The 23,597-nt window shown below is 48.8% G+C and overlaps 7 protein-coding genes across 7 annotated transcripts; 4 read left to right on the top strand and 3 right to left on the bottom strand.

Annotated features, from left to right (window-relative positions):
* Positions 1-1,753: 1,753 nt before the first annotated feature.
* On the bottom strand, positions 1,754-2,497 carry ABOM_001824 (S-(hydroxymethyl)glutathione synthase; the record flags this gene model as incomplete). Its single annotated transcript, XM_022528954.1, has 1 exon — positions 1,754-2,497. The coding sequence occupies one exon, from the start codon at positions 2,495-2,497 to the stop codon at positions 1,754-1,756; it is 744 nt and encodes a 247-aa protein (XP_022393475.1).
* A 962-nt stretch (positions 2,498-3,459) lies between these two features.
* On the bottom strand, positions 3,460-4,599 carry ABOM_001823 (putative esterase; the record flags this gene model as incomplete). Its single annotated transcript, XM_022528953.1, has 4 exons — positions 3,460-3,642; positions 3,705-3,896; positions 3,998-4,218; positions 4,251-4,599. 4 exons carry the CDS (start codon positions 4,597-4,599, stop codon positions 3,460-3,462), a joined length of 945 nt encoding a protein of 314 aa, XP_022393468.1.
* Positions 4,600-6,147: 1,548 nt separating this feature from the next.
* ABOM_001822 (alcohol dehydrogenase) lies at positions 6,148-12,058 on the top strand (the record flags this gene model as incomplete). The annotated part of the gene is made up of 5 exons (XM_022528952.1): positions 6,148-6,268; positions 6,341-6,436; positions 6,486-7,294; positions 7,344-7,545; positions 8,562-12,058. 5 exons carry the CDS (start codon positions 6,148-6,150, stop codon positions 12,056-12,058), a joined length of 4,725 nt encoding a protein of 1,574 aa, XP_022393467.1.
* A 1,145-nt stretch (positions 12,059-13,203) lies between these two features.
* ABOM_001821 (MIP/aquaporin family protein) lies at positions 13,204-14,784 on the top strand (the record flags this gene model as incomplete). The annotated part of the gene is made up of 3 exons (XM_022528951.1): positions 13,204-13,926; positions 13,994-14,535; positions 14,598-14,784. Coding segments are annotated over 3 exons (1,452 nt in total), but the record flags the coding sequence as incomplete, so codon positions are not given.
* An 866-nt stretch (positions 14,785-15,650) lies between these two features.
* On the top strand, positions 15,651-17,171 carry ABOM_001820 (putative pentachlorophenol 4-monooxygenase; the record flags this gene model as incomplete). Its single annotated transcript, XM_022528950.1, has 1 exon — positions 15,651-17,171. The coding sequence occupies one exon, from the start codon at positions 15,651-15,653 to the stop codon at positions 17,169-17,171; it is 1,521 nt and encodes a 506-aa protein (XP_022393477.1).
* A 616-nt stretch (positions 17,172-17,787) lies between these two features.
* ABOM_001819 (Cys-Gly metallodipeptidase dug1) lies at positions 17,788-19,638 on the bottom strand (the record flags this gene model as incomplete). The annotated part of the gene is made up of 5 exons (XM_022528949.1): positions 17,788-17,977; positions 18,186-19,306; positions 19,386-19,453; positions 19,520-19,551; positions 19,607-19,638. 5 exons carry the CDS (start codon positions 19,636-19,638, stop codon positions 17,788-17,790), a joined length of 1,443 nt encoding a protein of 480 aa, XP_022393374.1.
* Positions 19,639-22,239: 2,601 nt separating this feature from the next.
* On the top strand, positions 22,240-22,740 carry ABOM_001818 (GPI anchored serine-threonine rich family protein; the record flags this gene model as incomplete). The annotated part of the gene is made up of 3 exons (XM_022528948.1): positions 22,240-22,367; positions 22,440-22,574; positions 22,629-22,740. 3 exons carry the CDS (start codon positions 22,240-22,242, stop codon positions 22,738-22,740), a joined length of 375 nt encoding a protein of 124 aa, XP_022393375.1.
* Between the last annotated feature and the right edge of the window lie 857 nt (positions 22,741-23,597).

Here is a 23,597-nt window from a genome sequence, read left to right as displayed (position 1 = left end):
CAGGGTATTATATTCATTATTAGCCAAAGATGAACGCCGCCTTCTTGGCGTTTCACGTAGCATTCATTCATATTCTTCCTTCCACCCGCCGTACTTGGCGTACTTTCGTACTTGATCTCGACGGGACTCTAGGTTGGATCCATTACGGGCTGTGCACGCAGTATGGCTTCAGTGCACCGCATGTTTTGTGAACAATATACTCTAATCGAGGTTGGGCGATGACTCTAAGAAAAGGCAAGGCTTAAGACATCATACGGTTCGCAGAGCGAGGGACATCCACGTCCTCTGGTTTGGTAGAGCAGGGGTCAACGTGGCACGGCTTCTATGGTAGCGGTTCAACATAGGTTACAACAACAAATATTTATCGTCGGCACGGCCCGACAGTCTCAATCGACCGTAGGCCGCTCAATGTTACATAGACCACGGTCAGATCTTTACGCCAAGTACCGTGTGTCCCCGATCCCTGTCCCTGGAAGAGCAGGGGGTGCGTTAGACACGGGCCAGGGAGCCGATGCGTCTGGATGGTAACGTGGCGAGAAATAACATGTAGTGAGGTTCGTAGTTCACTCATGGGATGAAGGTACACTTTTCTCGGTATTCCCAGTGATATACATGCAACTGAAGCTAAGTAGTCAGTCAAAATAAACGCGCGCTGTTGTTCAGCCTTCTGCGGATCTATAGACCTAGAGCGCAGCCTATGTCAAATTGCGTGGATTACCAGGGAGGGAAATAGAAATATGACAGGATGGAGGCTAGTATAGGAGTTGCCAATAAGAAAAGGAATTCAATATAGAATTGAACGCAAAGATAGAACTTCGTCGACTGGTAGGGCAGCATCCTCTCAACTTGGCACCCCTTTGGGAGGTGCTCTCAATTGATCGCTCTGTATTATGATTTCAAATAAGCACGTGCCATTCATCAATCGGCCGGATGGTGTAGTTGGTTATCACGTATCGTTAACACCGATAAGGTCCTGGGATCGAGCCCCAGTCTGGTCATTGTTTTTTGTCCGATCTCTCTTCGCCTCTGGCCTTTCTTTTTTCCTTCCTTTTATTTTTATGTCTGTTCATCCTGATTCTAGTTCGAATTAAGCCATGGGGTTGCTTCTCTACATTGATCGTTGCCGTGGTTGTGAGGTCTATCCTAGATACGCTACTCGGTTGGTGTCGCGGATATATATCTTGAACGCTTAGCGCCCTGTTGTAGGGCTATTACTGTAGTATTTCCCCGGTTATATATGTACATACTATCTTATTTATTAGCTAATTTACTATATTCACAATATAACTCCTTTTCAATAAGGCCTATTTCTGCATTCTTCCAAGCGTAGAACCTCTTCTTCCAGCACGACGAGTCTCTCTTAATACATTTCCAACTTTGGTCATATTCAAGTCATGTATTTCGTAACCGACTCACTTGGCCGATTACGTGGCTGATCGAAATCAGTAATACAAAGCTAGGTAGCATACTGTATACATTAAATGACCTTCGTCCTGCCAGCACTACGTACATGCCAAGCCTAAGTGCCTGGACCAACGTAGCTTTGGTACTTTGACTACAAGTGCTGCCGCTGTGCATTCATATTGCTACTCTACGGCGAGTGCTACCCTAGTGTTACATAGCTTAATTCGGATGTTCAAAGAGTCAATAGCGCCATGAGGTGGCTCTAGTCCAGCCTGCACAGCATAGCCCTGATAGATTCATGGGAAAAGTGTAACTTTTGTCTGATGGTCGGTGGACCGCTAGATACATTTTATGCCCCAAAATTGAATCCCGCCTTCTGTGCGCTAAAGGTTGCGATCAGGTCCATCAGCGCTGGTGACAAAACGTCGTACGTCTCCAACCCAAGTCCTTTGAACCGTGCCCGGACATCATCCATACCCTTGGGGTTGAAGCCCTGCTCAATGATAGATGACACGAAGCCGGCAAACTGCGGCTCTTGCCATCCTTCCTCGTTGGAGAGCTCCACATGCACAAAGTCCAGCCCTTTGAAGGGATGGTCCTTTTCGATCCGGCCGTACAGGTGCACACCGCAGTCCTTACAGGCGTGGCGCTGGATCGCAGCCGATTCGTCGACAATCGTGAGCTTGGATTCGTTGGCGGTGACCGAGAGGTTTTCGCGTGGTATCACGCCAACAATGGAGAAGAGCGCTCCAGACGGTTTCCAGCACTTGGAGCAGCCGCAGGCATGGTTGTGGGCGACATTGCTCTTCAGGGAGACTGCGACTCGGTTCGAAGAGCAGCGACAGTACAGCGTTCCGCCGCCAAAGTTCTGGCGTCCTTTGACGATTCCATTGTCGATGAGCGGGTGGAGAGACATGGCCGTGGTAATTGTGATAACGGTAGTGGTTGAAACGAGAATTGCACTGCTCGAGCTTGGTGTGTGAGAATATGCTTCCGAGCTCGAGATCTCGATGCTCTTATATGCCTGCCAGGTCGCAAACTCTGAGGTGTCGATTCTCCGCGTGAGGGGTGGTAGACTGCCACAAGAAGCCATGATTCCGTCATCGACTGCGCGAGTCCCTCTCCCAGAGACGAGGCCTCCCTCTGTTCTCCCTCTTCCGTTCCCCTTCTTTTCCTCTCTTTTTTTTTGTTGGCGATAGACTGATGGCCTCATGCCCCCTCATCCCCCTCACCAGCCCCTCACCATCTCCTTGTCACCCATAGTCCATGGCCTAGATTTGTAATGTAGTGGCACTCGAGGCGCTCCAGCGTTGGCACTGTGGTGACTCACTTGAGGGCAATGTAACTTGCATGAGGGTTGAAAGAGAGTTCTGACTCGAAAAATCCCTCCCCGACACCCAAATTGGGCAATTCGTCTTTTAATGGGGGAGTTGAGCTCAGCCAGATTGTCGTTTCAGCGGATTGCATCTGCACCGAACGCGGGAAGGGCTATCCATGGTGGTCCTGCCTGCTGATTGGTCAGGTAGTACTGCCATTTTGGTCGAGGACGATTGGCCCCACCGGAGAATCAATGGTGGGTTACATTTACACCGTACAGCGTACGTCTGAAAAGTGCTATCACTCCACCTGTTCTACTAGTAGAGACATTCGAATTGACACAGGGCCTGGCCAATTATGCTTGCCGGCCCATGTGTTATGGATTCTAGCGGCTTATGTTGAACCCATCGAGGCGCCTTGGAATAACAACTTTATTTGCTCTATTTATGGAAACCATGCTGAAGAGGGTCCATTGAATAACTCTATACACTTATAGAGATATAATCTACGGGAAATTATTAAGAAATGCCATAGTTACTTCTACCAGGATTCGTATTGTGTAGCCTTTGGGACAGCTAGGAACAGGGTGTTTGCTGTTGATTTCCCTTCGTTGCCTGGATACCTTACTTTTGGTGGCTTAGACAGAAAGAAACAAGGGAAAGAAACATGGGAGATGAAAGGACAAGCGAGGCCACCAGGTAGAGCACGTTAAAATCAAGGACCACTCTCGGTTGTATTCTATACAAGGTATTGTGCCGCATGCGCAATGTGGTCATCCGAGAATGACGCCATGGTGTAGTAGCTATGGTCGTAGTCTGGTTGATAGCGTATCTGTAGACCTTTAACGCCAGCTTCGGTGACGGCTTGCTCGAAGTTTTCGGGGAGAAGTTGGCCTTGCTTGTAGAAATTGTCGCCAGTACCCTTGACGGACATGAGTCTCTGAATGTAGGACGTAGGGGATACGGGAGGGGGAGGGCACAAACCACGTCGATCAGCATCTTCAAGGGACCTTTCCATCCTTTCACCAACTCGGTAGAATCATATTCTTTCCATAAGTCCGGGTGATTCTCTCCGAGATAGCCTGAGAAGGCCTTTTGGCCCCAAGGGCAGTTGATGGGGTTACAAATCGGTGCAAAGGCCGAGACTGATCGGTATTTTCCGGGGTTGCGAAGGTACTTTCTACTGTTAGGGCAACTTCTCCAAAAAATCAAGAAAAAGGAAAGAAGAAGTGCGCCTGCGATATCAACACCGCGAAGCACACGAATTCGAGACATACCAGCATTAAAGCTCCGTGGCCGCCCATACTGTGACCCGTGATACTGACCCTCTCGGGATCCAGCTGGGGAAATTGTTGGAAAACTACATTGGGTAGCTCCTCTTTCACGTACGTGTACATCTTGTACGCTTCATGGTAAGGCTTCTGGGTCGCGTCTACGTAGAACCCGGCACCTGTCCCGAAGTCCCAGCTATCGTTCTCTCCTGGGATGTTCAGGCCCCCTATAAAGTGTCAGTTATTTCATGACTCTCACCCTGAGGCTCAATTTCAAATGACGGCTCGAGCATCAGGAAGGGCATCGAGAAATAGCAGCGCGGGAAGGACAGAGGAGTCGTACGAGGACTGGTATCGGGATATAGCACAGCGATTCCATTCTTGCTGGCCCCGTGCTGGAAGAACCCTTTCTCAGAGCAGTTATCGGCGGTACATGTCAGGCCAGAGAGATAGATCAGGACAGGAATTCTCCTCGGCGGATCCTCGAAAGCCTGCGGTGGAAGATAGAGATTGAAAGCCATCTCACACCTGGTTGAAGTGGCCTTGTGACTAAGCTTCAGAAGCTTGCCGCCAAAGGAGGCGATGACTGCGTTTGTGGTAACGGCCATTGTCTACTGCGAAGAGGTTGTTTTGTATTCCTGATACCTTGCAGGGGTGTAGGACCGACGAGTGCGTATCCGTGTCTTGAACGAAGTAACGAGGGGAGGGGTTGTTTTAAGACAATCCAAAGTAATTGTGGTCGTAGGATGGGATCTACCCTAGTGACTCAAAAGGATGTTATTTACTGGATATGACTGGCCCAGATCACACCCACTACGTACTTCTAAAGTGAATGCGACCACCTAGCCCTACGATATGGTATGAATGTAGTTGCCAAGCTAAGATTACCTGATGTTGCCTCGGACCCTGGGTAGATCCCTATCGATGTTACTGCCAGTAAGCTAACCAAAGTCTTCCTCTCTAGGAAACCCTTGGCCGCTTGGCAATCATTTAGGATGCTGTGTAATTTCCACATTGATGAGCCGTCAATGTCAGTAGCCATTGGCCAATTACTCTTTCCTCAATCAGCCTGGGATACTTCTCACTGAGACAGCAGTCGAGACCCTTGACCCACGTCAGAGACGATTGATCAGCGGCCAGATCGGCAGGAATGATCCACAGGTGTCGTATCTGGCGTGCCGCATCATAAAGTTCTATTTTGTGGGGCTGCCAGACCCTACTTGGTTGGTTCCACTGGGGGGCAGAAGTTTCTTGCTCACGCCAGTTTCGTAAGCAAAGTCTGATTCTTCTCGGGAGCAGTGGTTGGTATAATCAACCCATGGATCTTGAGCGGAAGCACTGCGGGGAAACGTCATTTTGCTCCTAGCTTTGACCGCTGCATCATAGGTAATGTACTAGTAATTTTCTCCCGCCAGACAACAGCTATGACAACACCGTCATCAAGTCTCAGTCCGGTGCCAAAAGAAGTGCAGAGTCAGATGTAGTCGACCTTCCCGGCGGAACCGAGAACCCGACAAAAAGACCACACTTATCGATCGATGCACCTTCGGAAAGACAGCCTTTCCAGTTCGGTGATCGCGGGTTGTGTCGGTGTGCCCTATTGATGTTCTAGGCCATTAGACCAAGTGAATAGGATACCCAGGATGGTTCGTATATTCGAGAGCGGTGGTGTTTCTTATTAGTATAACCTCCCATAGGCTCTGAGCCCCATCCCGGTACATCATACATGAGAAGACCGTGATGACAACGATATAAACGTTTATTATATAGCTATTCCTTAATACATAGAGAAAGGTGGTGAATCATGCTGTACCCAAATAGGTTCAACCTGATAAGTACTAGCAAAGACAAATCTGTATAAATGGGTTCTAGTTGGCTGAGACATAGTCTGTCCACCAGAAGAAGGATACTTTGTCCGGCCATCATGATGTAGACATTCTGTCATATCGACCTACATCGAGCAAAGTAAATAGTAATAAGAACGTCTTCGAAGATCAACGAACGCATCACAGTGACGTCTGACGCGCGTGGTACTAGTGCTATGTGAGTGGCGCTTATCTATAAAATCTACCCTCTATCACAGATGAGGGAAGAGATCCTCAAACCAATACCATTCTCATTCTCTTCACATCTGGGTTACTACATCCACCGCAACAATGTCTAGCGCAAAGCCCGCTCTCACCACGGACATCAGCAACTATGGTGATACTGGCCACGGAGACCCCAGCCAGACAATGAAAGCCTTGACGTGGCAAGGAAAGAATCAAGTGAAGCTCGGTAAGTGAATTATCAAACAACTTATTGGTCGTTTTAAGTGAAAAGATACTGACCATCTTCATCTGACTCCAGTGGAAACGGCTCGGCCAACCATCGTGGATGACGACGATGTGATTCTGAGGGTAACGGGAAGTACCATTTGTGGAAGCGACCTTCATCTCCTTCATTGTACGTGATTTGCTATCAGGCTTAGCGGCAGTGCTGATCTCTTCCATAGCGGCCATACCGGAAATGCACAAAGGCGACATTCTGGGGCATGAGTTCTGTGGGATTGTGGAGAAAGTCGGTCCCAAAGTCAAGAAGCGAAAGATTGGCGAGCGAGCGGTTGCTTCCTTCCAGATTGCCTGTGGGTCATGTTACTACTGCGAAAAGAAACTGTCCTCGTTGTGCGAAAGAACCAATGGCAGTGAGAGCGAAAAGGCACTTTATGGCCGCCGAACGGCCGGGATGTTTGGATATTCACACTTCACCGGAGGCTTTGCAGGGGGACAGGCGGAGTTTGTACGGGTTCCCTTTGGGGACGTGAATCTGCTGCCGTTGCCAGATGATGTCCCGGATGAGCAAGGACTCTATCTCTCCGACGTATTGGCCACGTCCTGGAATGCGGTCGTTGATACCGGGGTTAAACAAGGAGACACCGTTGCCATCTGGGGAGCAGGTCCTATTGGGCAGATGGCAGCGGAGTTTGCGGTTGTGAACGGGGCCAGCCGAATCATCATGATTGACGGCGGAGAGGGAAGATGGCGGCTCGATTTTATGAAGACGAAGGTTCCGAATTTGGAGACGATTGACTTCACCCGACTTCCGCGCGGAGAAACAGTGGTATCCATGTTGAAACAAATGTGCGAGGGGCGCGGTCCAGACATTGCCATTGAGTGTGCCGCTGGCGAGTATGCCAAAGGGTTAGGCCACGCCATCCAGCGGACATTAGGCATGGAGAACGACACGTCGGAGCTCTTGAACGAGATGATTGAATCAGTGAGAGGCTTCGGGTGTTGTGGGGTCACTGGTATATATACCGGCTATGTATGTGATGACCTTTGATCTCATTGTCAATCACTAACCTTTGGCCTAGTGCAATCACTTCAATATTGGGTCCTTGATGGAGACGGGGATTCACCTCAATGGAAACGGTCAAGCGCCCGTGCATAAGTACTGGAATGAACTGCTCGCCTTGATCCAAAAAGGGACAATCTGTCCATTGGATATGGTCACTCATCGCTTTGATCTCAACGATATGGAGAAGGTCTATGACTTATTCAACCGTCGTGCAGACGGTATGCAGAAGGTTTTTATTCAAACCCAGTTTTCAGCTCCCAGGGATCCCGCTTCACCCGCTTTGACGGTATTTTGATGGTCTCCCTACAGGGAACAAAATGATGTTGATTGCCGTAGAGTGCTGTATCTGAAAAGAAATATGCAACTGCTATTTCACAGGAATAGATACCGAGGAATTCGCTGTCAATACTTCTGTGGTATGATGTGATGTATCTTTATATACGTTTTGGAGCGAGCGTACAGAGTCATGGATAATTTATATAGGCATTCTTCATCATGAGACTGGATTCGGTCAAATACATATCATGCAAATATCTCGAGTTTAGATGCGATGGAGTAGGAATAAGAGTCATAATGACTAAGCTGTATAAGCCAAAAGATGCATAAATACTAGTCAGTTGAGGTTGGGCGTAGCTGAAGCCAAGCATTAACGTCTCCACCTTAGATGAGAAGATTTGGAACTCCAATAAAATGACTGTATAGAGTATGCTAAAGCCCAAATCCAAGACAAGCGCCGAATGTAATTAACTAGTGGTGATCTCCAACACCAATCAAAGATATGCGATAGGGCTACCATGTTCTCTGTACACTCCACCTTGAGCAGGCAGCCACAGTTTGTGGCGACATAAGTAAAACGATTCTCACCGGTGGGGCTGAGCGCTTGATTTCTCCCCTGGCACGAGAACGCTGTCATGTCGCGTCGTTATTCCAGCTACTGAGATGGTAACTGTGTCAGGTCGTGTTCAACCTCATACGGGATGACGATTCGTTGCAAAGGTACCATTTCGGGCAGAAAAACGGCAAATGAGCTTGCAATGGGGCATAACAACGCTGGCATGGAAGAGACGGTCAGGTACGAATCCCATAACAAGTTCAATACATTCAGCATGGACTAGAATATGCGTAGGATGGCCCTTCCGATCGGCAACAGCCGATAGAACAGAACCGGTATGGGATCCACGAGATGCGTGGAGGCCTGTACCTTTACGAGCACCATACCTTCTCACACTGGCAGGTTTCTTGCTGCTGATAGCAATCGCTCTGGAGGTTTGTCGTCGGTACAATGATGGAATTGGCTGGCTCGTGCGCTACAAGGATGCCAGCGACCTCCCCACGACGGTGTCAGTTGCCTACATCATTGTTCCAACAGTCATAGCGCTGATCGCCGTGAACCTATGGGAATTCAGTTCCTGTGATGTACTGCGACTGGAGCCTTACTTTCAGCTGGCCAAGCCGCGGGGTGCCTCAGCTAGAGTACTTTTCACAAACTACAGCTTTTGCTACGGTATCACTGCGCCCATAACCGCTGCCCGCAACCGCCACTGGATTGTTCTTTGCGTGTCGCTCATGTCATTGGTCCTCCGGATGCTCCTACCCTCCTTATTTGCTGGGCTAATAGTGATGAGCGAGCTGAACCTAACTGAGCCCAAGATAATAGAAACATGGCCGGCCCTTGTCGATTTGCAAACGCAAGAGGCATTGATAGCAGCGGAAGGATCTGGCCGTAGCGAGTTCACGCAAGAGGCCGATCTTCTGCTTCTTCGATCACCCCACTACGCAGCGGCACCGATTTCAATGCCTGTGGACGACGAGAATGATACATCTATGTTACGCTTGAACCAAACGATATATTGGGCAAATCTGACTTGTGTGGTCACGCCTCTACAGGGGACCCTCTCCACGACGCACCCTAGAAACTATACGAGTCTAGATGGCGAACAGACAATTTCATGGAATATGCGCGGTATATCTATTCAAACTCCGAGCGACAGTGACAGCGCTTCAGGTTGCTCGATTAACTTCGCACTCGACAGTGTTGCTCCCACCGACACGGATCGTTTTCAGCTTCGCTATTGGGAGCCGGGTCAATCTATCCGGAATTTGAATGCTACTTCTGCATTCGCTGGCAGTGGCTGCGGTTCGCCCACCTTGTATGGCATAATAAGCGAAGGGAGTGTTTTGAAAAATGGGTCCATAACGACTTCAAGTGCCACAGCGTTTGCTTGTGTGGCCACTTATCATTATGCAGAAGCGGAGGTCCTCATCGCCACAAACACGTCAATCGTTGCAGCCCAGATCCAACCGGGCACAGTCAACAGTCTCCGTCCGTCTGAGTTCAGTATCGACAGATTTGAGGATCAAGTCCGCGTCGGGCCTCGCGCGGCGAGTATCGAAAGGACTGCCCGCACTATCAGCTCGTCCAGCGTCTTGGAGACAGGGTCCCCATCCAACTTCATAGAACTCGAACAGTATCAGCAACAGCTGCGGAACACATGGAATCATCGCTTCCTCATCACAATGAACAAAATGTTCAATCCCACAAGTCCTACAACGATCCATGCAGAACAGCAGAGTGTCTCAGTGATCCTCCAAATGTTGCGCGACCCGGCTATTCATGCGGAAACCATGCTCTGTGCCGCGTCTATCTTGCTCTCCTTGCTCGCCTTTGTCTACATGTGGCGCCCTAACTTTCTTCAAAGCGACCCGGGGTCAATTGCTGCGCAGTGCGCCATCGTTGCGGATCTGTTCAGTCCAACGATTGCACTAGCTCGGCCTGATACAGATTTCCATCGAGCCACCACCCGGCAGCTTCTCCAATGGGCTAAGGGGCTATGGTGCCGATGGAGCGGAGGGCCTAAAGAACGCAGGTTGGAAATTGTGTCGCTTGATGGAAATCCAGTGCCTCTTTCCACCCGCGAGTTTCGGAGAAAGAAGGATCTTATGCCACATTTTCTCAGACTACCGTGGTTTTTCATTGAGTGTTTATCGCTGGCATTTGTGCTCGCTTTATTTGCGTTATCTCTTCGCTACCTTCGTCTGGACGACCCTAACTACATGACCTGGCCCCTGCTAGTGTTGTATACTTCGATGCTCTTTGTCCCCACCATAGTTGCCTCCATGATCAGTGGGCTTCTAGCATCCGTGCTTCGCCACCTCAGCGTCCTAGAGCCGTGGACTCAGCTACAGAAGGGACCGGTGACAGCAAAGCAATCGCTCTTGATGAACTATGGTTGTCAAACTGCGTTTGCGGTGCTTTGGAAATGCGCGCGCCGAGGCCCTCGCCTCCTGGTGATCGTCGCCCTGGCATGCATTCTGGACCTGCTCTTGACTGTTATCAGCGGTGGTCTGTTTGAGCCACAATTGAGGCAACATTTGACTGCTGCTCCTGGTTTATATGCGACCTATAACTTGTCCACGCTTTCAAGACAATCACATAGCCCCGTCATGGATAGCTACACTGTTATTCCCAGCAGTAGCACGATAGATGCCCCTTTCCTACCATGGACTACCTCAAACCACTCATTTGTGCCAATTTTTATTGCTGAGCCGGAAAGCGATCGTACTTCTTATACAGCTTTGACTCCTGGTATCGGTGTCGATCTGATATGTGAAGGCCTTCCCCGTAGCGATTCATGGATCGATCGTAATTCTGGGAAGTCGTACTGGGAATTTAGACCGTTCAATGGTAGCACGGAATCTACCTGCTCGGTAGAGGCTCCATGGGCAGCCTCTGATTACCCCGAGAGGTTTATTCATTATCTGGCGCCGACGGGGTCATCCGCGTCGACGGAATGCGAGACGTCCACACTCGTAGTTCTTACGCGCTGGAATACAACGACAGGAGCATCGCCACACACCGACAACACAGTCGCATTGCACTGCCAGCCGACAATTGAGGTTCAAAACTTCATAGTCCAGTTCGACCACTCTGGTCACATAGAGTCTTACGAGGCGGTGCCCGGAAGCTCGATCACTGACTATGCATTTTATCAGAATGCGTCTGATATTCTGGGCCAATTCAACCGGGAATTTACGGAGTCACTTCAAACACTGCCTGCTCATCCAAACTCGTCATTCTACCAATACGACTGGCCAGGGGTTTTGACGGCACGCACAATTGATAAGCTGAAGCCCAACTCGGGCTCTGTGGACCCTGCACTTCTGATCAATGCTGTCCAGCTTACCTACTGCACAGTCTTCAGTACCTACTTTACTCTCTGGCGAGATTTGTATCTGCAGCGGTTGCCCCAGTCTCATTCCGTCGCCATCGATGGGACAGTTACTCAAGGCATGTGGGGTCTACTGCCATCAACTCCGTCAATTCTCACTGTTATCATCCTTGTATCGCTGGATGTTCTGCTGATGGTTGGGGTATTCGTCGCCTACCGTGGGCAATTCAGTGGACCGCGCATTCCCAAATCCATTGGGTCGCTCATCCCGTGGATTGCACATAGCCAGATGATGCGTGATTTCGAGGGCGCCCATGTGTGGTCTGAAGTACAGCAGCGGGAACACTTGGAGCAAATCGGTCGGACGTATAGCTTGGGAACCTTTCTGCGCCCGGATGGTGTGAGCAGGATGGCGGTTGATTACAAGGATGACGAGCAAGCATACGAGTTGCATGATATGCCGTCCTCGGCGATGGTAGCAGTGGAATCAACTGCCCTAGAGCTACCACCGGGTCGACAGCCACATCGTACGCCGCAGAGTGGACCTGTGGACCACGCATAATAGGGTGTAGGATGTCGAATTTTATTTCTGTACAGCAGCCACGGCCCCGCCATCTCCTCCCCGGCTGGTTGCTCTTCGATTAATTTATCTATGTTTATCAATAGTGGTGTCTGGATTGTCTATACGTTCTCTTCATACTAGTGTAATAAAAGATACCCCATTCATAACCATGCTCATTTGACTACTAAAATACGATGACGTAACCACAGTGCAATCGCCTTGCATGCAAGAGTTCTAGAAAGAGGATACACTTGCGTACACGATGTGAACTGCCAGGATCGGTGACTGACGTTGGGGTTTGAAGCCCTGAATAGGATAAGCTTGACAATTCCGCCTGATACAGCAGTAGTGATTGGCTGGAAAGACAGCCGACTGGTTCCAGAGGTAGCGATCGTCAGTGGATCCTTAGGGCTAAATAGGATATTTTTACGTCGTGATTTCCAAACTTATTCAAGCTCAAGGGAGGGTTATCTATGGGAAGAGTCGATGCCATGGAACCCTTACGAAGATGCGTGACGTTCACCGTTCATCAACAGGGGTTAACGGGTTCTAGAGGTCAGGATTGCGTGTCCTATGGTCGGGTTCCTTGGAAACCCTGGTGTACCTTCTGGATTCTACTGCCAATCCAGATGAGAACCCGAGATATCATTGATGAACATTCTAGAGCCTAGATACTGTCCAGGAGAGCTGCTCGATATGTTAGAAATGGCTATGGAAGAGTAGAGGTCACGGTTTGCTGGTTGCCAAGAAGAAAATGAAGTTTTTCTTTTGTAAGGGTTTGGGGCAGCTCGTGACATCATGGATCCGCCGGCGGTTGTTTGCCACGCGACTCTCTGATGATAACCAGGGAACATCAATCACGATTAGATCACTCAATGGAATCGGAGGCATACTATGTCAGAAGGGTTGCTCTTGGATATCATGACCCACCACTGCCAGTTCATAGAAAAGGAAGGAGGGGGAGCCAAGTTCAACTTGGCCAACGGTACTCCGTATCAACGTTGATGTTATGATATAATCCTTTTTATACACCGAGCTAGCCTTTCATTCTATTCCCTGTTTATATATTGTAGTTCTATCTTTTCTACTTCATTCCTTCCATCCCCCCTCTTGTCCCTAGCTTTCTAATCTCGACGCTCTGAAGATCCGAGATGCCGGAGGAGCAGGATCTGGCTGATGCCCGCCAGGTTAGAAGTAATGACCTGAATACCACTCAGAAACATGGAACCCAGCCATCGAGGGCCAATGAACAACCAAACAACATGAGACAAGACAAACAGCGACCACCACTGCAGTATCGGAGCACCGGATCACAGCGACCGTCCCGATACTCTCAACTGAGACGACGACAAACAAACCAGACCAGTCGCACGAACCAAACGATCCCTTCTCTTGCAGGCCCACGAGAAACCGACCCCAACTCAACTTACGTTCACCCAGAGTATCATGACATGAATCCCAACTACGGGAAGGCCAATGAAGAGCCGGTTTGGGGTTTAGCAAAACCCCTTCCGCGTGTTGTCCGACCAGGCATGCGTCGCCATGATGGCGGTGGGACATCGTCCGCCTACCCAACAGGACAAAAGGGAGAGTCAGAACCAGTGCCCGAGTTGGAGGTGACTCCCGATCAGGCAGACGAGCAAGGAAATGCTGACCAAGCGGTCTCGAGTCCTCGGTCGGGGGCCCAGGATGACACAATGCTGCACCAGGAGATGTCCAATGTGGACCCCCCCGACCGTGTGCCACGTCCAGTAGAAGACGAGGTGACAGAGGATGGGAGCAAGCCGTACGGGGGCCAGTCAGAGCATTTCAACAAGTGGTCTATGGTGCGGCATAAACTGCGGGAGCCTTTTGCTGAATGGCTAGGGGTAAGAAGACATCCTACCGATTCCGAACATTTCTTCACAAATAGTATACTGACGAAAGAGTGGGTAGACCACCGTGGCGATGCTAATCGGATTATGTGCCACTCTGGCAATTTCCACTGGGGGAAATGATGCAGGTAACAGACTCGCTCTTTACTGGGCGTGGGGCCTGGCTATTACCGTGGGGATCTACATTGCTGGTGGCGTCAGCGGTGGACATCTCAATCCGGCTATTTCTATTGCCTTATGGATTTATCGAGGGTTTCCCGGTCGGCGATGTATCTATTATGTGATTGCCCAGATTCTGGGGGCTCTCACGGCCGGTGGGCTGGCGTATTGCATATACCGCGACTCGATTTTCCACAGCGGTTCCAACAGCGGCTCCGGCATCACAATGGGAGCGACTGGTCTAGGGTTCTATACCGAGCCCTTGACGTACGTGCGCAATGTGACGGCCTTCTTCAACGAATTTGTCGCTGCCGCTATTCTAATCTGCACAATCTTTGCAATGGGGGACGACAGCAATGCTCCGCCTGGTGCGGGTATGCACTCATTCATCATTGGCCTCTTGATCTTTGTTTTAACCATCGGGTTTGGTTACAATACTGGGGGGTGTGTTTTTTCCACCTTGTCTGAAAGTTGTTTGAGAGTTGGACTCACTAATGAACTCCCAGATGTTTCAACCCTGCCAGAGACCTTGGTCCTCGCCTGGTAGCCCTGATGGCAGGATACGGTGGAAGCACGTTCACCGAAAGAGGGGGGTGGTGGTTTTGGGGTGCTTGGCTGGCTACCATATCTGGTGCCTGGTCGGGGGTGCAGTGTATGATGTTTTCATCTTCGTTGGTGGGGAGTCTCCGATAAACTATCCTCGTACTCGTCGCCGGAGATCCAAGCTGAAGAAGGAAGCGAAGTGGAGGAGAAGGCTCAACCTGGGGCGTCAACGGCTTCCCAGTATTGAAGAAGCAATCAAAGAGCTGGAGGAATGAAGCTTAGATTCATGCATATGTACATAGGAATATAGAAAGAACGTCTTCTAATCTGGCCCACTATAGTCTTAGAACCCTGGTGTGTCTGGCTTGACATGGTACTGCTCCATCGGTAGGGATTCTTTTGAAGCCCTACATGTAGAAATTCAATATACTACGTCATGCTATAATTGGGCTTCCCGGAAGATGTGACTCTGGTCATCCCTTGCCACATGGCTGTTTGCACGGTCCACTTGGCCAATATTTACACGAGGGCTATTGCCATCTTATTGATGGTATAAGATTTCCGCACAGCAATCAGCCGCCGTTGGCCACTGGCACTGTCTCGATCTTTTTTGTCCTTTCATCGCCATCTAGATAATTTAGCCCTCTCCATGACAGACTTGATGGTGTTCTGTGTCAGTGTTATATCAAGTTCTGCCACCTTGGACTTGTGAGACTGAGTCAAGCTAACCGGTGTCCGACCAAGATAGCGGATGTTCAAGATTGTGCGTGGGATTTATTGTCCGAGCAATATCTCCACAGCAACACTGCCTCCCTGATGCAAGCTCTTCTGGGTTATGGCCTGGCAAAAGAGTTATCGGGGGATTTGCTCATGCAAGCTGTCGGTATTCGACAGCCCGAGCGGAAGTTAGTAAACCCCGAGTTGGTTTACTTAAAACAGCTCGTGAACGGCTTCTTTTGCGACCCAGCACGATCACTTTGGAAACCCAAAATCAACTTTCGGTGGAGTTTCTAATAATGGACAAGACTTGGGAAGTTATTATTGCTGGTGCTGGGCCAGTAGGCCTTTTTATCGCATGTGAATTGGCCACAGCTGGCGTGTCGGTACTTGTATTGGAACGAGACACACAGCCAGAGTCGCCTTGGAAGGAGGGATTACTTGGTCATCGTGGTCTCTACATCCCATCAATTGAGGCATTTTATCGGCGTGGCATGTTACAAGAGATTTTCGGTGACGAGAAGCGCCCGATGCATTTCGCGAAGACTCAAGGCTTCCAGTTCGGGGGACATTTTGCGGGCTTGGTGCTCAATGCTAACAACATTGACTTTTCACACTGGCCGTATCACTTGCCAGGGCCGTCCTTTCTGCCTGGTCCAACCTCTATTGGACGTCTCGAGGCTGTGTTGTCGAAACGTGCAGAGACACTTGGTGTACAAATCCTTAGAGGCATGGCAGTCTCCCACCTGACCGATGAAGGCGACTCCGTGAAGGTATGGGCCGGCAACAAGTCCTTTACGGCACAATGGCTCGTCGGATGCGACGGTGGACGCAGCACAATTCGCAAAACTGCTGGGTTTGAATTTGTCGGGACAGAAGCGCAGTTCACTGGTTATATTGCGGCGTGTGGTCTCGACCAGCCAGAATTATTGCAGCCGGGATTTACGCACACAGATTCGGGGATGTATATAGTTAGCGGGCCTGAACATCTGCTTGTTATCGATTTCGATAGGGGCTTCGACCGGTCTCAACTCATTACACGGGAACACTTTCAAGAAGTACTCCGACGGGTGTCGGGTACAGATATAGTTGTCAAAGCACTTCACCTAGCCTCCTCATTCACTGATCGCTCAAAGCAAACCACAGAGTATCGCAAAGGACGCATCCTTTTGGCTGGCGATAGTGCCCACATCCACTCCCCATTGGGCGCGCAAGGATTGAGCACAGGGATTAGCGATGCAATGAATCTCGGCTGGAAGCTTGCGGCTACCGTTAAAGGGGTTGCATCTCCTGGTCTGCTCGACACTTACTACCAAGAGCGGCATCCAGAGGCCGCACGCGTGCTAGAGTGGACTCGCGCTCAAGTGGCGACATTACGCCCTGATCCTTATGGCCAGGCCATCGCGAATACCATGCAGGACATGATTAATACACAAGATGGGGCTACTTACTTCGCGGACCGCATCTGGGGACTTTCCCTGCGCTACGACCTGAGCGATGCACATCGACTGGTGGGATGTAGCGCCCCTGACTTTGAATTCGATGATGGACTGCGACTTGGAGCTAAGTTAGAGAAAGGATCCTTCTTGGTTATTGACTTTGAGAGCAACAGCCAGGTGGCAGAGTTTGTGAAGTCTTTGCAGCCCTTACAGTTCATGATCGAATACTGTGGATACAGTGCAAAGGAGACATTCGGGCTCAAGGTATTACTGTTACGACCTGATGGTGTCGTCGCATGGGTGGCGACGGATGAGATTGAGGTCAAAAGACTACAGGCTGCATTGTCTCGTTGGGTAAGTGTGGCTGTAAAGAAGGCGTGAATAAAGCATATTGTATGTTACATCTAAATAATATATCTGGAGTACTGTCCTTTGCAGACTGAGACGAAGTGCAAGGTGTAGGGTCACCGCTGATTTCATTTTATCCCAACCAATAGTAGCTAGTGATAAGGTATATCACAATGATAGAAATTGCAGAGAAACATTAGATCCCCCATTTCATTCATATTGGCAAGCTGCTTGTAGTCACATACGGGCGCCAAGTTTCGGCTCTGTCTCGGAACTGACGATGCCAGCATCATCATGTTGATCACAGGAGATGAGATTGATAATAATTGCAGCTTTTGAAGGCTACAGCGGGAAAATAATGAGAGATTACCGACATCTGGGGTCTACTGTACTATGCCTTCTCCCTAACGTGGGTTGGGGAAGGTCGTTTGCGAAAAAAGTGTTACCAGAAGCCCCCTTCCTGCTCGCATGTTGTAACCCTACTAGGATTGCTATTTCTTCAATTGAAGTGAAACTAAAAGCGTTGAACATAAATAATCTCGTAGAAATAACATGCAAACTCAAACACTCTTGGAGAGACCAGGAGGGAAACATAGACACTCTCAATTTCAAACATTTCAAGATTGGAAGAGATAGGAATGGGACACGACTAACCCTCAATACTTTTCTCTGCAAAATAATGAAGGTAGGCGCCCAACACTTTAACACCATTCTGATAGTTTTTAACCTTCATGTTCTCGTCCGGACCATGTGCACCATCGCTCGAGGTGCCTATTGGAAGCAGCATCAGGCTTTTGTCGCTACCTAGCCCTTTCTGGATATCCAATGCAACAGGAATACTGTACAACAGTTAGCGCCCTAGACGTGTGCCAGTATGAAGGAGCTGTGAAGGAGCTATCTTCTAAAGTAGCTCTTGAAGAAAAGGAGATATGTAGCGAGGACGATATGATTAGTGTGTCAAGAACAGCAGGGTTGACTGAGCATTTCTAGAGCTTGCAGGCAGAAGAGCATGACATCCTCTCAAAGTAAAGATCATGATCTACTAACCTTCCACCTTCTCGTGTCAGGTCTGGGGTCACATTGTCCCAAACCTTTTGTGTGGCTAATTCAGCGGCTTTGAAATTCTTAACCTCCGGGTCGGTGCGCCACCATTCGCCGCTATCAGTCATTTTGATGTCTAAGTGATTCTTGCTATTTAGCTGTTCGAATACCCCTTTGAGATAGTTCGTCACCAGCTCTGAGACTTGCCCTGTTGTCATACTTGGCACGGTGCGAATGGAAAACTTTCCAGTCACCCAGGGAGGGATGGAGGTCACAGTCTCAGGACCATTGGCTGAACCGTCGAAACCGTGGATAGACAGAGACGGGTACCTCCGTCGAGCCATGAGTGTTCGCTTAGGGTCGTTGTAGATGCCGTAGTCGGTGTTGGGGCCAATTGAATTGTTGAAATCCTGCATAGTGAAGTCGATAGTATCGTACGTCTTTTCCTCCTCTTCCGTTAGAGGCTCGATGTCTTCCTGGATTCCAGGGACTAGTATATTACCCTGGGAGTCAACCAGCTTCGAAAGGAGAATGACCAAATCGGTCAATGGCTCATAGACAATGCCCCCAAACAATCCACTGTGTAACTGAGTTGGTGGACCAGAAATCGTGATTTTGAAATAGTTAATTCCTCGTAGTCCATAGGTCAAGCAGGGTTTCTTAGTGCCAAGCCAATAGTTGTCTGAGATACAGCTAGCATCGACATGTTCGAAAACCTTCCTCCCATCTTCACTTGCAAGATATTCCGCGAGTCCAGTAGAACCAGACTCCTCCATCCCTTCAAAGCAAAAACGTAAGTTGACTGGAACATCGACCCCTGCGTTCTGGTGTGCCTCAATAACATTGACCCAGGCCACGACGGGACCCTTGTCATCGGTCGTACCACGTCCATAGTATCGCTCATCGTCCCCAGTCCCGGCTTGGGTAAGCTCAAATGGCTCATAGTGCCAGGTTTGTCCTGTAACAGGCTGAACATCGTAGTGACCATAAATTAAGATAGTTGGCTTTGTTTGGTCTGGAGACTTTGGATAATGGGCAATGATAACGGGTGGTAGATTGTTGGGCAGGGGCTTTGGTTCCGCCTGTGCCCCAAGGGCATTGAGCTCGTCTGCTAGAAACTTCGCCATCTAGGGTGCCAGGAAGCCTTTGTCAGTATCATACCATACATAACGACCTAGATGGATGCGGCCATTGGAGTAAACTTACCTTGGTCAGTTCATCCTTCTTATCAGCCTCTGATGAAACCGATTTGATGTGAATAGCCTTTCCCAGCCCTATAATCGCCCATGTCAATCACATCGCTATGGACATATTGCAGTCGGGGGTAAGTCAGCTCTTACTCTCTTTAAAGGATGAAGAAAGTTCGTCAGCTCTGTACTTTGCATCAGTCGGGTGATAACCGTGAATAGTTCATTGATTTGACATACGAATCGAAGAATTTGTCCAAATCGGAAGCCATTTTTCGTAGTTTTGAAATGCTTCTGCCTTAGCGTGGTCCGGGCGTGAGAAGAACGAAGATATGGCCTTCAGATGTATGTGTGGAAAACACATGAAGATACTTATTGTAGGCGTGCCCTAACGACAGCGAGTGTGGTGCTCTGTCCCTTCGACCCAGCACACCATTGCAATGCAATGCCGGAAAATACATCAAGCTTCTGACATCAGAATTCGAGGGTTATGATCGCGATGCTACAGAGCTCTGCTACCTCAGCCGTTTTCAGTCTCGGTGAACTGTTATAATTAATGACATGCTCTTATTCTACCTTCAGCTCCTCTTTCGCTGAACCATGGAAAGCAAGAACTAAATTGAAACGATTGATCAGCTCTCTGACTGAGTGACCCGCCTTTTCTCTCTCCTCATATGGACGGCCTATGTGAGCTATTGTAGTGTAGATAGTATTATATGACGTGGTGTTGACAATCATCGGTCGTAGCATCCGCATCGAATGATTCTACTCCGTCGTGATGCAACATAGAGCTATATCAACAGAGCCCTAGGTGATATGTATGGTGTTCATAACGCAATTGGGAGGTTATTAAGCATAATGCATGTCAGTACTTATTTATCAGACAGCATTGGTCCAGTAATGTGTATAGTAGAGCATGCTGATCAGGTATATACCTACATAGACGGTCTACTGGCACTCATTGGAGATCATTATACGTCTAGTGCGCTCCAGATCCTGAGCGTAAGAAAACAGCTTAACCTAGCCGAAGTGTTTGACAATCAGCTTCTGTGATATTATGTTTGTGTGTAAGAAAGACCGTATTATCTGTATCATCGTGGCAGATGTCGAGCCCAAGCAATAAAACCTGAGAATACAACAGCACACTCTTTAGCTATGTCAGTGTACTGAACCACAGAGGAAGCAGTCCGGCTCTTGGGAAGATTAATTTTGCGACTTGCCAGACATGCTCCTGTTCCTATACATACTATCTTGTGCATTGGCATATTAAGCATCAAATATAAGCGCCCCAGCAGATAACATATCCAGGGGTGAGAATATATTATATGTCGTAATATTGTCCTTCTACACAAGGTGCCTTTCGAAACTAGCACAAGCTCTTGTTGTTTACCATTCACACTCCCTCACTCCAAAGCTGGCTCATTTTAACATAAGACTAATCCATAACAGCAATTGTAGAAGGGGATAGCGTGCCAAAGTGTGTGACTTATCATGACAACCTTCAGATGGCCGACGAGATCTATAGCTGTACCATGATGTTATGAAGAATATAGCTCAAACACTTCAGCTAGAGTACGAGGCCTTGAGTGATCAAGATCGGAATAAGTAAAACCGAAGACCGAATATGTAATCTTTTCAGCCGCCTTCTTTTGAAACACAATCCAATGTGTCCCGTTCATTTCACTAAGTTGAGGATTGTCAGGGTACCGCAAAAGTAAGAAAAGAAAAATGAAATATTCATTTACCCGGATAGGTACAGACCACTGCAGCCTTGACGAAGGGGTATAATCCATGAACTCCAGGTCGTGCACCCTGAACGCAGTCGACGTCAGACCAGCGGCCATAGCGCGCCCAGTTGTTTCCTTACCTCGTTTCTCCGTGAGGTCGCCTCGCTACATGGTTCCTTGACGTGTAAAGCTGCCGCCATCGGACTAACCTCTACCTGCACAACGAGTATACGTGTCATCCAGCTTAGTACGAGATCACTTGAGACATTGAACCAAAAACTGCACCATGTTGAATCCTTAGAAGGGTAGCTTTTGACAGTAGCTCGGTGTCCGATAATTCCTTTCCGCGGCATAGACATTTGCGTACAGTTCAAGTTCGGACAACAGCGCATGCAAGTAAGCTTTACCTTACGGGGTTTGACCCAAGGCGGACATGGTCGAGTATAAAATTATTTTCGGCAGCTCAAACATCAAAGTTCCGGAGGCCGGGGAGTTTGGTAACACAGAGATCTGCACTTCAATCTATATATGTTTCCTCTGCAATGGAAAATTTCGATTGAGTCGTGCGGTGGGATAGAATGTGAACAACTTTGATCTCCAACTGTATACATCCTTGAAGGCTGAGACCAGCAAGACAAGATACTTGGTCATTTATCGATAGCAATGCAACTACATCTGCAAGGACGGTGAGCGACTGCACACCCCAACAGGAGTTATTACGCTACTCATCTCGTTTATCGGCGAACAATATAGTGCGAGTGACCCTTTTGGCAATCAATTGCTTCGAGTTGCGTACGGAAGAGCGTCACTACAATTTGCAATTCGACGAGATACAGGTGAGCGCTCTTTGATCATGGCATGAAGATGTACAGTAGATACTGGATTTGCATAGACATTCTTGGACCTCAGTTCTCTCGGCTACCGGATGAATGGAATGTACCTTCGGTGATAATCCAGATTCCAAGGGAAACAGCTTGAAAGATGAGACACAAGTCAGTATACTCGTTTCCAGAGGATGGATATATATTGCCGTTCTGCTCTGCTCCGTTTCCTGCCTCATCACTAGCAACAAACACATCTTGCCAGCACTTCGCAACCTCGAACCATTTTCGTGAAAGCACACAGATTCACCCAATCGCCACCAAAATGCGGTTCCTTCTCGCTTGTCTCGCAGCTCTTGCGTCTTCCGTCGCAGCCTATGAGGTCAGCAGTCCGATGACGGGTGATCGAATCTTCCTTCAGGCGGGAACGACAATTACATGGAGCGCTGTCAAGTAAGTCATAAGCCGTCTATTTTCTATCATCGAGAACAATGAAAGTGACCTGATATGCTGTGTGTGATCTAGCACTGATGATCTGTCCTTTGATCTCTGGCTGGTCAATATGCGACACTTCCCCAACTATGCAAGGCGTATCGACCAAGGTATCAACAGGGATGCCCAATCATACCGAGTTCAGGGTGTGAGCGGTGTTCCAGCAAAGTATGTACACGTTCTATCACTGTAACTTCAGGATCAGTTCACTAATTCCAATAGCGATGGCTATCAATTCAACTTCGTCAGACGCAACGCCGATGAGACGGAAGCCAAGGGGCGCCCACTGGCTCAGTCAAAGGACTTCATCGTTACCGGGGCAGGCATCATTTGATTCAGCTTCCGTTGATGGATCTTCGAGGCCCAGCCTCTTTTCTGGGAGCTATGCTTGGACGCTTGATCTTGTGTTGTTCGTTGATAGTACTGTTTTTCTCGTCCATTACAATTGTGTCTGGCCTGTGGTTCCGCGTCCTTGGAAGCATAGGTCGCGGTGGATAGAGAGGAGCATTTTTGTGCTGTCTAGCAGTGGTTGGGATCTTTCGGGTTTAATTTTGACGCAGATCGTATGCTAACTGAATATGATCTGGTTTTTATTGGACACGGCTGCTTTATGTAGTTTCTAAGCCACATTTACAACGTCAGCCTAGCTTTCGTTCGCGTGTGCTGGCTGAAGACTATTCCGACCACGTCGATCATTCTCCCGATTACATTTACTTTAGAAGTAATGTTAGGACAGTATTTCCCTTCGCGCACCATATATTCCGGTTAAAGGGTGAATTGAAATTGGTGGTCGCGACATCGGTAATGGTGCTCACGGTCGCACCGGCCAGAAAAACAAAGTAAAGATATTAGGTCAATACTGGCTTCTCACGTAATGTTCTTCATTGGTTCGAAGGTACATTAGCTATTAAAAGCTTATGCAAGTTATGAGCCAGGGTAGATTCGAATTCCCTGCTAGGAGTGGGAACAGTCGAGCGTGGCTGTACCGAGTTAGACTTCCTGGATGTGACTTTTATGGCGGGCGCGTGGGGGATCGACACACACGCTCACAGGGTATATGTGTCTCGCGCCATGAGTACGGCACATGGCGTAAAGCTACCCATGGCCACGCCAGGATACCCATGAGTGAGCTGTATATCTGCAGTTGACAATTAGGTTATGGCGTCTTACGCGTACGAGGTGCGATTGTTG

The sequence above is a fragment of the Aspergillus bombycis genome (genome assembly GCF_001792695.1).
Source record: "Aspergillus bombycis strain NRRL26010 chromosome Unknown contig00007, whole genome shotgun sequence".
In the NCBI taxonomy this organism is placed as follows: Eukaryota; Fungi; Ascomycota; class Eurotiomycetes; order Eurotiales; family Aspergillaceae; genus Aspergillus; species Aspergillus bombycis.
Note: the sequence above shows the minus strand (reverse complement) of the source record. Positions and strands in the feature narration are given on the sequence as shown.